The 14,006-nt window shown below is 40.1% G+C and overlaps 1 protein-coding gene across 3 annotated transcripts in view; it reads right to left on the bottom strand.

The window, feature by feature from the left end:
* Positions 1-14,006, bottom strand: part of EFCAB11 (EF-hand calcium binding domain 11) — a 235,139-nt gene that overhangs the window by 86,134 nt on the left and 134,999 nt on the right. Inside the window, exons 6-7 of one of the 3 annotated variants that reach the window (XM_059373541.1) lie at positions 12,377-12,422; positions 12,052-12,266 (exon numbers count right to left, since the gene is read on the bottom strand). The exons of 1 other annotated variant lie outside the window; for it this stretch is intronic. In XM_059373541.1, coding sequence (XP_059229524.1) covers positions 12,228-12,266; positions 12,377-12,422 — 85 coding nt within the window. In that variant the 3' untranslated portion in view covers positions 12,052-12,227. Of the gene's footprint in view, positions 1-12,051; positions 12,267-12,376; positions 12,423-14,006 lie in introns of those variants that run through there. One more of the 3 variants, XM_059373542.1, reaches the window with a different exon arrangement.

Raw genomic sequence — 14,006 nt, 5'->3', positions numbered from 1 at the left:
GCCTTCGGCTCAGGTCATGATCCCAGGGTCCTGGGATCAAGCCCCGCATCCGGCTCTCTGCCAGCAGGGAGCCTGCTTCCTCCCCTCTCTCTCTGCCTGCCTCTCTGCCTACCTGTAATCTTTGTCAAATAAAATAAATAAAATCTTAAAAAAAAAAAAAAAGTACATGGTCCTGGCTTCAGGAAGCTCATAATGCAAAGTCAGAGCAGATATGGAAATGTGCCAATCACACCACAACACAGACAGAACTCTAATACTACGGACCTTGAGAAGAGAATGTAAAAGTTTCTTACTGTAGGAAAGAGAAGTGTAATACAGGAGGTGTTGTCAGCATGGGACCTTGAAGGGTGATCAGGAGTTAATCTCAGAATATTTCTCTCATACTCAATCACTTTCTAAGTTCTCACAATAGCTCTCTTATATGGGGTGATGTTTTCATGGGAAGATATCTTTGTTCACTGGAAAGTTAAAGGACTTAGAAGACAATTGTTTCAAGGATTGAAAATATTCAAAATAAATCCTCTGCCCATGATAGAATTAGTAAAAGCAATAAGGAAAACTAGAAAACCAAAAATATTTTTGAAAATGTAATAATTCATTTCTGACTACCATGCACCAAAGAAGAAATCACAACAATGAGCAGAAAGATAACAATAATGAAGATAAGACACATGAGAACTTGGGAGATGCGGCCAAAGCAGCAGTTTAGGACATTCATAGCTTACTTCATTATTTTCTAAAAAGATTTTATTTATTCATTTATTTGAGAAAGAGAGAGAACAAGTGGGATGAGGGGCAGAGGGACAAGCAGACTCCCTGCTGGGCACGGAGCCTGATGAAGAGTTTGTTCCCAGGACCGAGATCATCGCCTCAACTGAAGTGAGATGCTTAACTGATAGCCACCCAGGCACCCCAGGACCTTCACAGCTTTAAATATAAGAAAAGAAAAAAAGCTGAAAATCAATGACCTCAGCCTCTCAAGTAGCTAGGGGAAAAAAGCAGAGTTGAAAGAAGAAAAAAAATAAGAAGAAGGGAAGAAATAATGAAACAGAAAATAAAGAAAATCAACAAGCCCAATAAAAGTGATGAATATCTACAAAGACCAGTCAAGATAAGACAACAATATATTGTTTTATAGGTGCAGTTAATGCTTAAGGAAATGTGAGAGAATTATAAAAGCCATCTGAAAGTGACAAATATTTGGACACTTGATACATACTAGAACAGTATGACCTGTATATGAGATGAAGGTTTAATGCTTTTTACAATTGCTCTGGTCTGAATATTTGTTACCCAACCCCCAAATTCACATGTTAAAATCCTAAGGTGTTGGTGTTAGAGAGTGGGATGTTTGGGAGGCAATTAAGTTATAAAGGCAGATACTTCATAAATGGGGTTAATGCTCAGGTAAGTTTACAGTGAGAAAATGAGCATCTGTAAGGAAGTAGGCTCTTATAGGTTCAGAATCTGCCAGTGCCATGATCTCAGACTTTCAGCTTCCAGAACTGAGACATAAAAGATTTTTGTCCATTAACCACCCAGTATATGGTATTCTTGTTATAGCAGCTTGAACAGACGAAGACACCATTTTAAATTTAATGAGTGAAGTATCAACCTTTATAACCAAACTTGTCTCCACCCACGATATGGCTTCCATGCTGGCTTCCATGGCTATGATGCAGGACCAAGCTGAGGCCAAGCTGCCAGGAGTTCAAGGAACATGATAGAGAGTTAGCCACAACATGCTAGTGTGCTCCATCCATTAACAGGCTGCCCCCCCCCCACCAGCTTTATTGAGATATAATTGACGTATAATGTCGTGTAAGGTTAAGGTGCACAATGTGATGACTTGATACACTTATATATTGTGAAATGATTACCACCACATAATTATCCCCTGACATAATTATCTTTTTAAAAAAAAATTGTGGTATGAACACTTGAAATCTACTTTATTAGGAACTTTCAAATATGTAATAAAGTATTGTTATCTATAGTCACCATGCTGTTTATTTGATCTCCAGAACTAATTTGCCTTATAACTAGAAATTTGTACCCTTGGACCAATACTTCCCTGTTTTCCCCAGTCCTGCAACCACCATTCTATTTTCTGTTTCAGTGAATTTGTTTTTTTTTAGATTCCATGTGTTACTGAAATCACACAGTATTTGTCTTCTCTAACTTATTTTACTTAACATAATGCCCTCAAGGTCCACCCTTGTTGCAAATGGCAGTACTTCTTTTTTCTTTTCTTTTTTTTTAAAATCATTGAATAATATTCCATTACACACACACACACACACACACAAAACCACTACATCTTCTTTACCCATTAATCCATCAATGGGCACTGAAGTTTCCATGTGTTCATGTGCTGGCTATATTAACAGGTCTTTTGAGACACAGGGAGAATCTAGGAGCCATACCTTGGGGGTGGATGGCACCTTATAACTTTCTCAGTGTTATGAGGAATTATGAAGTTCAAAAGAAGAATAAAGGGATATCTTCTCAATAGGTCCAAAGCTAAGGGATTTCTTTCCTTGAAATGTATATTGAAAGTAATATAATAGGGCAGCTGGATACTTTTTTCTTAGTTTTTTGAAGGTTCTCCAAATGCAATTCAAAAGCAGGTACTTTAAACGATATGAGGTCTCTCCTTTGTCAGAAACCAACCCAAATCATATAAGAGGCTGTGAATATACTTCCCCATGGCAAAGGCTTGACCCTTGAGTGTTCAAAGAGTCTTATAAAAGTGCCATAAAGTGGTGGTCTTCAAAGTTTTTTGCTAAAGTATCCCATAACATTATATTGAAAAGCTATGTATCCCTTTGCATATTTTTAATTGACATCTACAGTTTGGTTAGAAATTTAAATAGTAGCATGGGATATAGCTCCACCATAGTAAAAGTGTAATATGAAAAACTTTAAATAAACTTTTAATTTTAGAACAGCTTTAGATTTATAGAAATATTGTGAAATAGTACAAAGTGCCCATATATCTCAAATCCAGTGTAACCTATTATTAAAATCTTTTATTAGTATGGTACCTTTGTTATAGTGAAGGAATCAATATTGGTACAATATTATTAACTAAAGTTCTTACTTTATTCAGATTCCCTGAATTTTTATCTAATGTCTTTTTCCTATGTCAGGATCCCATCCTGGCTATCACAATATATTTGGTTGTCGTGTCTCTTTAGGCATGACATGTCTCCTTGGCTATGACAGTTTCTCAGACATTCCTTGTTTTTGCTGACCTTGAGATTTTTGAGGAGTATTAGGCATTTTGTAGAATGTTTCTGAACTGAGATGTGTCCAATGTTTTCCTCACGATTAGGCTGGGGTTGTGGGATTTGGGGAGAAAATTCAGAGAGGTAAAGTGTCGTTTTCATCACCTACATAAGGGTTCACAGCATCAACATGATTTTATTTTATTTTATTTTTAAAGATTTTATTTATTTATTTGTCAGAGAGTGAGGGAGCGAGAGCGAGCACAGGCAGACAGAGTGGCAGGCAGAGTCAGAGGGAGAAGCAGGCTCCCTGCAGAGCAAGGAGCCCGATGTGGGACTCGATCCCATGACGCTGGGATGATGACCTGAGCTGAAGGCAGCTGCTTAACCAACTGAGCCACCCAGGCATCCCTCAACATGATTTTCTATTGTTAATATTGACCTTGATCACCTGGCTGAGGTAGGGATTGTCAGGTTTTTCCACTGTTACTCTGTGCCCCACCCCCTGCTTCCGCACCGTACTCTTTGGGAGAGAGTCATTATATTCAGTCCACAATTAAGAAATGGAGAGTTGTGCTTGCTCTTTGAGGGCAAAGAACTGACATAAATTACTTGGAATTCTTCTGCACAGGAGATTTGTCTCTACTCTTCCCTTTATTTCTTTATTCAATCATTTATTTGAATCAGTATGGACTCACGGATATTTATTTTACTTTGTGTTACAACCCAATACTACTTTATCAATTTTGTTGATTATTCCAACTTTGGCCATTGGGCACTCTTTCTTTTGGTTTCTATGTTCCTTTGTCATATTCTCTGTCACAAAGGGGGTCTTGTTTGGTTTTTGTTTTTGTTTGCTTTTTTTGTTTTGTTTGCTATCTTACTTTCTAGCACTGTAAGATGCTCCAGGCTTATCTTGTATTTTTTGCCACACTAAAACCCACATATATTTAACCCACACCCAGCAAAAAACTTGATAATCACTAATCTTAATCAAAATTATAGTTTTGCCTTTTCCAGAATGTCACATTGGTACAATTTTTTACACTTTTTCACATTAGCTTCATTACTTAATACACACATTAAGACTCACTATCAAGCCACTTTTGTGGCTGGATAATAATTCCATTGCATGACTATACCACATTTTGTTTATCCATTCACTTCCTGAAGGACATCTTGGTAGCTTCTAGTTTTTGGTGATTATGAAGAAAGCTGATATAAACATTCATGTGCAAGTTTTTATGTGGAGAGAAGTTTTCAAGTCAGTTGAGTAAATATGTAGGAGTATGATTGCTGGATCATATGGTAAGACTATACTTAGCTTTGTAAGAAACTGTCAAACTGTCTTCCAAAGTGGCTGTACCATTTTGCATTCCCACTAGCAATAAATGAGAGTAAATATCTCTAAACTGAAACTAAGAGAGGTGGGAAGAGGAGGAAGACAAGGAAGAGGAGGTGGCGGCGGTGGTGGGGGAAAGAACAGAGACTGAGAGACATTTCAGATAATATCCTCATTATAACATATGTATAATTGGAGTCTGACAGGACATTCTCTTCAAGAATGTGGCAAAAGATATATTTGAAGAGATAATGGCCAAGAAGTTTCTATATTTAATGGAAGACAAAAAGTATCCTGGAATTTTGGTTTTTATTTGTAGTAGGGGGAGAAACTGTTAATGTAAGTTTTGTATATTGGCCAAAAAAAAGCAGGTCCAATCAGATCTAGGATGGCCCATTGTATTTAATTCTATTTGTAAATATGAAAGGGATAGTAAAAACAAAAGAAGAAAGAAGGGAAAGAAAAAGGGGGAAGAGACAGAAATAAACAAGTTTCATCCCATGAGCAGTCTAACACAGATAGCAGTAGGAAAGGCTTGATGAAGAAATGGACTCAAGGGGCACCTGGGTGTCTCAGTCAGTTAAGTATCTGCCTTCTGGGTCAGGTCATGATCCAAGAGTCCCAGGGTCAAGTCTCAAGCCAGAATGAGTCCCACATCAGTTTCTCTGCTCAGCAGGGAGTCTGCTCCTCTCTCTCCCTCTGCTTCTCCCCCTGCTCATGCCCTCTCTCTTGCGCTCTCTCTCAAATAAATAAATAAAATCTTAAAAAGAAAAGAAATGGACTCTAGCACTATCACTGCCATGTTTGGCCTTAGGAACATCATTTAAAAGTGAGGTCAGCTTCTTTCTTTAAATTGAAGATGACCAAACCTGGATTCTACATTACAATGACGGTTATGATAATACTTGTGATGTATTTCTAGATCCTTGGTCAATTTTTTTCTATAAATCAAAAATTTATTTTAATTATTCTTCCTAAAGTCACACACTATAGCAAACTTAACTGTTTTTTTCCTCCTCTTTTTTTTTTTTTTCAAGGATCAGTAAACCATAAAATAGGGAGTATATTTGGATTTCAGTTTACACTTTCATGTAAATTAATCTGCATTTTCTGTGAAGTTACAGTAATGTTCTTTTTGATTCACATTTCCGAGTATTTTATCAATTTAGTAATCTAAGAAATTTAGATTGAGCACTTAATATTTTATCATGTTCAACTGCTTCATGTTAAATTGCTTAAAGCCACTTTTCAATCCATGGGACCAAGCTGATTTAAATTGGTTGTATATGAAAGGTCACTTTGTGAACAGCTACTCCGATGCCATTAAATTTCAATTCATGTGTTATTTTAACTAATTCTGTAGTTCTAAACAGATTCCTCAAAAGTCACAAGAAAAAGGAAAGTAACCTATGGTTTGTTTTCATTAATCCTAAATTATACTTCTGTGAGTGAAGTGTGAACACAAAACAATATGATTGGTGAAACACACTGTTCAGAATGTGTGCAACACAGATAAGTGTTATGAAAATGCACATTTATTTTAAAAATGCTTCCATTGTTTAGAGTATTTCTAGAACTCTTCTTTGACAATTATCTTTAGAGCCCACATCACACTTTTTTTTAATTTAAATTAAATTAGCCAACATATAGTACATCACTGTTTTTGATATAATGTTCAATGATTCATTAGTTGCATATAATACCCAGTGCTCATCACATCATGTGCCCTCCTTAATGCCCACCACCCAGTTACCCCATCCCCCACCCGCCTCCTCTTCTGCAACCCTCAGTTTGTTTCCCAGAGTCAAGAGACTCTCATGGTTTGTCTCTCTCTCTAATTTTTTCCCATTCAGCTTTCCCTCTCTTCCCCTATGATCCACTGCACTATTTCTTATATTCCACATATGAGTGAAGGCATTTGATATTGTCTTTCTCTGACTGATATATTTCACTTAGCATTAATCCCCTCCAGTTCCAACCATGTCAATGTAATGGTAGGTATTCATCCTTTCTGATCGCTGAGAAATATTCCATTGTATTTATGTACCACATCTTCTTTATCCATTCATCTGTTGAAGGACATCTCAACTTCCACAATTTGGCTATTGTGGACATTGCTGCTATGAACATTGAGGTGCAGGTGTCCCTTCTTTTCAGTACACCTGCAGCACACTTTAAAAGAGATTGTGTCTGGTGGCAAATCTTTGACTTGATTAATAACCCAATGGAATGTGGGTCTGATTAATTATCCAATGGAGTTTTGGTTAAGCCCAGTGATGTGTTAAGATGGGAATTAATATGTCTATTATGTGTTAGATGTTTGACTTGGGGTGGCCAATGAATCTGGATAAATTCATTTTGGGTCAAAAACAAAGTGTAATTATAGAATACGGACCAATGTTATGGATGATTTTTCCCACTGGAGGCAATGCAGCATGGCAGGAAGGTATCTGTATTTAGTAAGGCTGACAGGTTTGAATCATCATCCTAACACTCTCTACCCACCTCATCACTTGCCCTGAGTCAAGTCATTTAGACTCGGAGATTTGTTTCCTCATTTGTAAAAGAAGCTGACTAAAATTATCTCAATAAATTTTCAAGAATAAAATCTTTTTTTTAAAGATTTTATTTATTTATTTGACAGACAGAGATCACAAGTAGGCAGAGAAGCAGGTAGAGAGATAGGAGGAAGCAGGCTCCCTGCTGAGCAGAGAGCCCGATGAGGGCTCGATCCCAGGACCCTGGGATGATGACCTGAGCCGAAGGCAGAGGCTTTAACCCACTGAGCCACCCAAGCGCCCCAAGAATAAAATCTCTAAAACTACAAAATACTTAGCATAATTAGGCCCCATTCCCTCTTCACAAGTGACAACTGTGAGGGGAAGATAGTCATTAGGATGAAGGTGGCCCAGTATTTTTTTCATGGAATTTTATTATTTATGGTTGCATTTTCCTATTTTCCTCAGATATTAATTCCAAGGTTATCTGTTACTTTCCTACTTGGGGCAAAGATCTGTTTGCCATTTTGGTGTTTTGGGCCTAAGGGACCATGTGCAGGTGTGAGTCACCTAGTTGTGGGATGGGACGAATAGGTGGTTGTGAAATATGAAGCTGAACATATAAGTTGAGAACAGATTATAGAGGGCTTTGAATGACATATTAAAGGATGAGACATTATCCGATAGAAAGGGGGGCTACTAAGAGCTTTGGAGCAGAGAAAAAATAAATTTTGTCTGTGCTCTGGGAAGATAATTGACATGCTAGACAAAATTTCCTGACAGCGGGATCTGTTTCTTACTTATCAGCACATCCTTTACTCTTCTTTATACCAATGAAAAGAAAAACGAATGGCTGGATGGGAGGATGGGAGTGGGAATCAGAACACAGCGGGGAGACCATGATGGGCTGGAAGAAAATGTCACAGAGTTACTGCAGACACAGTGACTGGCTGAGTGTCAGAGCGGAGGAAGATGGGGGAGACTTGAAAAGAACCCTGAGGCAGCTGGCTTGGATGACAGCTCAGGGTGGGTGGCCGGGTGGTTGCCATTAACAGAAATAGAAAACACAGAGTGAGAAAGCAATTTCGAAAATTAGAGGAAACAACAAGTCTGATTTTAGTTCAGTGAGTTTGGAATTGAGGTGGAAATGTCCAACAGGCAAATGAAAACCAGTCTGGGTTGAGCAGAGGTTAAGACTAACAATAAAGATTTGTTTGTGGAGTCATATCCATAAAGATGTTAACTGACATCTGGGGAGCAGAGGAAATGATCCGTAGAGAATGTTGATCAAGACTGGCCAACTACAGGGGCGCGTGGGTAGCTCAGTGGGTTAAGCCTCTACTTTTGGCTCAGGTCATGGTCTCAGGGTCTTGGGATCAAGCCGCATATCGGCCTCTCTGCTCAGCAGGGAGCCTGCTTCCTCCTCCCCCTCTGCCTGTCTCTCTGCCTACTTGCAATCACTCTGTGTCAAATAAATAAATAAAATCTTCAAAAAAAAAAAAAAAGAAGAAGAAGAAGACTGGCCAACTACAGGAGAATACTAATAATATGGGATGGCTGTAGGAGAGGAATCAGGAAAGGATAGTAGGAAAAATGGGCACAGAAATACCACGAGAGGGCAATGTCATGGAGCCTAAAGGGAGAAGGGCCCAGAAGGGACAAGTGCAGTGAGGTCTGAGAGGCACTGGTAGACTTGCCTGCAGGAGATCTGCGGTGAACTCTTTGAGAACTGTTGCCACAGGGGAAGACTGGAGTTGATTATAGTGATAGGTCAAGTAGAGGCTGGGATGTTGGAGACAGAAGGCCTTCCTCTTCCATCTTCAACTATCTCTTGCTAGTCTTTTTAGAAGACTCTTCTCTCTGCTGCCCCAGTAAATGTTGATGTTACCTAGGACTCTGTCCTTGGCTCTATGCTTGTAAGTTAGGGTTCTCTTGGTTTCAAATAACAGAAAGCAACTCCAGCTGGCTTGAGTAGAAAGATTTATTGGAAGGGTACATGGTTACCTCATAGGACCCAAAGGGTTATGACTGGGCTTTGCACACAAGCTTTAACGAGAAAGTAAGTAGCATAGGGTTTCTCCAGCTGCTTTCTTGTTCTCCTCTAGTTGTTTCATTTTCTGCTCTTGTTGCAAATCAGCTGCCTCAGTTTTCCAGGCCTTGTGGTGGAAAACATGTCTGCTGTTTCCTCCTGAGTCATAACTACCCACTCAGCCACTCAGAGGAGCACTGCTGTGTCTCACTCACTCTCATTCTTGATGTCCTCCAAGGGAAGGGATGGAGTTGATCAACTTGCATAGATGCCCATCCATTCAACTGAGGGCAGACTGACAAGGTCACACTCTACAGACAGTATCATGTGGCCTGGAGATGAAGGTAGGGACTGGGACCTGGAACTGAGAAGCTAAAAGGAAAACTCAGAGGATGAGGATTTGGATCACGCCTAGGGGAAGTGATAAGGAGGAGGAGGTAACACGAACAGTTTCTCACCTTCCCTTTCTTTTTGGCCTTCACTCTGAGAGCCTGGACCCTCCTAAGCAGCCAATCCTAGGTGTGTCCTCCATCCTAGACTAAGTGCACTCGCTTTTTATCAACTTCCACTCCCAGTACACTTGGGAGTGTCCAGTGGCCCTGTCTATACCCTCTAGATGAACCAGAGTTGACTGATTCATAGGTCAACCAGAGCCTCTTTCTGGGTCTTTGGACTTGCAACTGGACAGATCATGGGCCAACTCCTTGTTCGAACCAAGAAAGGCTGATGGTGATTATGGCATAGAGGCAGTGTCTGGAGGTACTGGCACTGCTAGTTATCTTGAAACTCAGCTGCACCACTGCCTTCCTTATGTTAGACTCCATAAGCTAGCCTAGTATTTTCTAGTAAGTTCCCTCTGCATCTAAACTCATTAGGATAGATTTCTGTCATTGAGACTGAAAAAATCCTGGACTAATCCAGGGCCAAGGGAGTTGCCCGATAGCTATTCCCAGCCTGGCCTCTTGCCTCCCACGTCAACTGGAGAAAGTGAATCCTCTCTTTCTCTTGTCATGTTTCCCGGGAGAAACAAGTCCAAATAGTGACTGCAATTCAAGGTTTTGGTATCCTGGCAATTTCTGAAATACTGGCACTTTGTTGGTTACTTACTCTGATTTTTAAAAAATCTAAAATCCATATCACTTATATATTGAGATGAAGTTCTGATGAAAACACTTCCTGAACAAACTCTACCAAAGTCACAAAGGGCTTTCCATCAGCCGGAACAATTTGTACTAGAACACACAGGATACTCAAGGAACCTTGGATCCACTTTGCTTTTTAAAATAATATTTCATTTGTACTTCTCAATGATTTTTAGACTTTTCTTCATTTTTGATATTGTTTAGTTTGTTAGTTTTTGAAAAATAGTTTTTGTTTTTTTTTTAAAGATTTGATTTATCCATTGGACAGACAGAGATCACAAGTAGGCAGAGAGGCAGGCAGAGAGAGAGGAAGGGAAGCAGGCTCCCCGCTGAGCAGAGAGCCGGACGCGGGGCTCAATCCCAGGAGCTTGGGATCATGACCTGAGCCGAAGGCAGAGGCTTCAACTCACTGAGCCACCCAGGCGCCCCTGAAAAAGTTTTTAAGGTCTTTTTATTTTGTAACAGTTTTAGATTTGCAGAAAAAATGTAAAGGTAGTATTATTAACTAAAGTCCATTCTTTTTTTTTTTTTTTTTTTAAAGATTGTATTTGTTTATTTGACAGAGAAAGAGAGAGAGAGAGAGAGCACAAGCAGGGGTAGAAGCAGGCAGAGGGAGAAGCAGGCTACCCACTGAGAGGGGAGCCAGATGCAGGGCTTGATTCCACACGCCTGGATCATGACCTGAGTGGAAGGCAGACCCTCAACCAACTGAGCCACCCAGGTGCCCCCTAAAGTCCATTCTTTATTAGTGTCTACCTAAGGTCCTTTTTTCTATTCTAAGAACATCAAATTAAATGTTTTGTCTCCTGAGGTTCCTTTGATTTGTAACAGTTTAAGATCTTATTTTTAAGTTTATCTGCCAATAATTTGTGTTTGAATGATGCTTGTTTAATGTTTCTATTTTACAAATGCATATTTTTATTTGATCTTTAAATGTTTACTACTTCTAAAATTTGAATTAGATGTTTTCCTAATGTTAATGTTGTGATTCCTGAACACTTAGAGATAAAACATTGGCACTGATACCGGCATTTATCTGAAATCAGTGCTGAGGGTCCCAGGTCACAGTTTCTGTTTGGGGACAGCATTACCAAACCCTACGTGCAGACGGGCAAAAGATGGAGAATGTGAACGCACACAGCTCAGGCTCTTGGTCCAGGTGCGGCCACTCACAACCAGGAAGTGTGCAGCAGAGGACAATTGGGTAGCCACACGAACCCCAGGCCCAAGCCATCCGAAAGCGTTCCCCAAATAAATCTTTTGCGCCCAGTATTCTTCTGTACTGTACACTGTTCTTCCTCTGTATCCAGCTGGAGAAGACTTAATCGTGCCAGCCCAATTTGTTTCTTTAAATTTTGTATAGCGAGTGCCCTAGGGCCATTTTTCAATGAAGATTTTGACACTGGGTACTTTATCCTAGAGAAATCTTAAGTCCTTGTTTTTCCAGTGCTTTTTTGTTCATCGCTTGGAACATCGTTAAGCACTCAGTACACACAGGTGCTATTATTTGTTCAAACAAAGTTGAACGCAAGAAGGAAACTGGTACCATTGGCAGGAAAAAGCAACTTCTCTCCAGACATTAGGAACCAATGAGAATCATGGAGCGAGCAGGTGGGGTGGGGAGGACTGGTGAGTGGAGTGCCCCAGCCGGCAGTGTGGGTGGGCATGGTGGACTGAGAGTGAAGAGGAGGTGTGGGGCCACCCCCAGTGGCAGAGCCAGCAGCAGCCTGGCTCAGGGCTACGAGCCCCAGTGGAAGACCATGTGGAATGACCTCCTCCAGGATTCTGCCATGCAAGTAATACCAGCATCTGAAAACCACGATGGAGAGTTTAATCAGAAGTATGCAGCATAGTTACATCACTAACGGAGTGGAGTTTGACGTTTAAATACACATTATGACCTATTTGTCTCCCCAGAGGTTGCCAAAAGCGGTTCACAATAGTTAGGCTTCATTTTGTCCATAGTTCATGGCATATTCAAAGTCTCTAAAGCTGACAAGACCATCTGAGTCTTGATCTACTTCCCTGGAAAATGAAACAAAAGTTATTTCGTTATTTACAGATTATTTTTTGTCTCACACATTAAGAGCGTTCCACAATCTTTATTTCTTTGCATGTTTATGAGAGGCACCTACTTGAAGGCAAACTTGAAGCCCATTTTTTTTCTTACATTGATAATGCCTACAGAGGGAAGGAAAGGAAAAGGTACTTACTAAAACCTACAAAAATAATATATTCCATACATTTAAAGAAATAAAGCCAAATGCAAGGGTTTTTAAAGAAAAGCAGAAATGGTTTTTCTAATCATCCTGCACATTCTTTCTGTGATATACTAACAAATATATATGCATCACACAGCAGAAATGTGGAATAAACCAACGAGAGATAAGAAAAGTGTTTGGGGAATAAATAGCAGTGACGGGGACAATGACTGACACCTACACTGTGCTGCCTTGACGTTCCTCATCTTATTGAATCTTGGCATGATGCTGGTAAGGGTCCACTTTACAGACAGAGACACTGATCTGGAAGCGGTCCATCAATTTCACAAGATCACACTGCTGGTAAGTAGCAGACGTGGAACACAGATCAAGACCACGACATTCCCAAACCAAAGCTTTCAAAGTACTCCACTGCAAGGCGGCCTCCCTACTTACACAGAACAGTCCAAGGAGAAGGGGTTGTATTGCAATTTCACGTGGCTAACTCTAGCTCCAGAAGTCTTCACTGGCTTCAGGTGTGGTGTTAAATCCTCACCTTCTGGTGCAGAGCGGTAAAGATGGGAGCCTCTGGCTGGTTGGCTGAGGCTGTGGGTGGCCTCAGTTGGGATGGCCCTATGTGTCCCTAGAACCACTGAGACAGGAGCATGGCTCCCTTGACAGGGCCAGAGAAATAGCACCCTCTCCACATGGGTAAGATAACACATGTCAGAAGGACAAAAATCACAGCATTAGAAACACATTTCAACCAGGACCAGGAAAAGTAACATTTATTTAAGAAGTGTGTTTGAGGGATGCCTGGGTGGCTCAGTTGGTTAAGCTGCTGCCTTCGGCTCAGGTCATGATCCCAGGGTCTTTGGATCGAGTCCCGCATCGGGCTCCTTGCTCAGCAGGCTCTCTCTCTCTGTCTCTGCCTGCTGCTCTACCTGCTTGTGTTCTCCCTGTCTCTCTCTAGCAAGTAAATAAATAAATAAATAAAATCTTAAAAGAAAATAAAGAAGTGTGTTTGAAAGAGTAACTGATGAGTAGTGGTCACAATTCCTCTTTGGGGGGCCTTCTAAAACAATACATTACATTCCTTATGTGGAGCTCCTGTGGTTGACGCAAATTATTTGTTGAAACAACAAATGGTATCAACCATGACACAGGGCTTTTTAAAGCAAAGACTGGCCCAAGTAACAGAGCCACTAATCACTGTAATAGTTTTAAAGCAGGCTTTTAAAATATTGAATTCTAAAATAAACTTTCTGAATATTTCATGCCAAAGTCTCTGAAGTCTATAATGGTTCTGGATAGTGATGATAATTTTTCATTCTTTTGAAGTACAGAAAATCCCTATTTCTCTGCCCCAGGGCAAAACCATGTTGCAGTGTGTTAGCGTAAAATGACTGCAGACTGCAGAGGCCATTATTCTTGCTACTTCTTTTGGTAAAATATACATGATGATTTCATGCTATAACAGGACCAAAAGCAGAATGTTAGATCTCTTCTAAGGGATTAGAAATAATCAGTATCACATGTTACTGACTACGGAAAATAAACCTTC

This window comes from Mustela nigripes, chromosome 13 (assembly GCF_022355385.1).
Source record: "Mustela nigripes isolate SB6536 chromosome 13, MUSNIG.SB6536, whole genome shotgun sequence".
In the NCBI taxonomy this organism is placed as follows: Eukaryota; Metazoa; Chordata; class Mammalia; order Carnivora; family Mustelidae; genus Mustela; species Mustela nigripes.
This window is presented reverse-complemented; position numbering and strand designations above follow the sequence as displayed.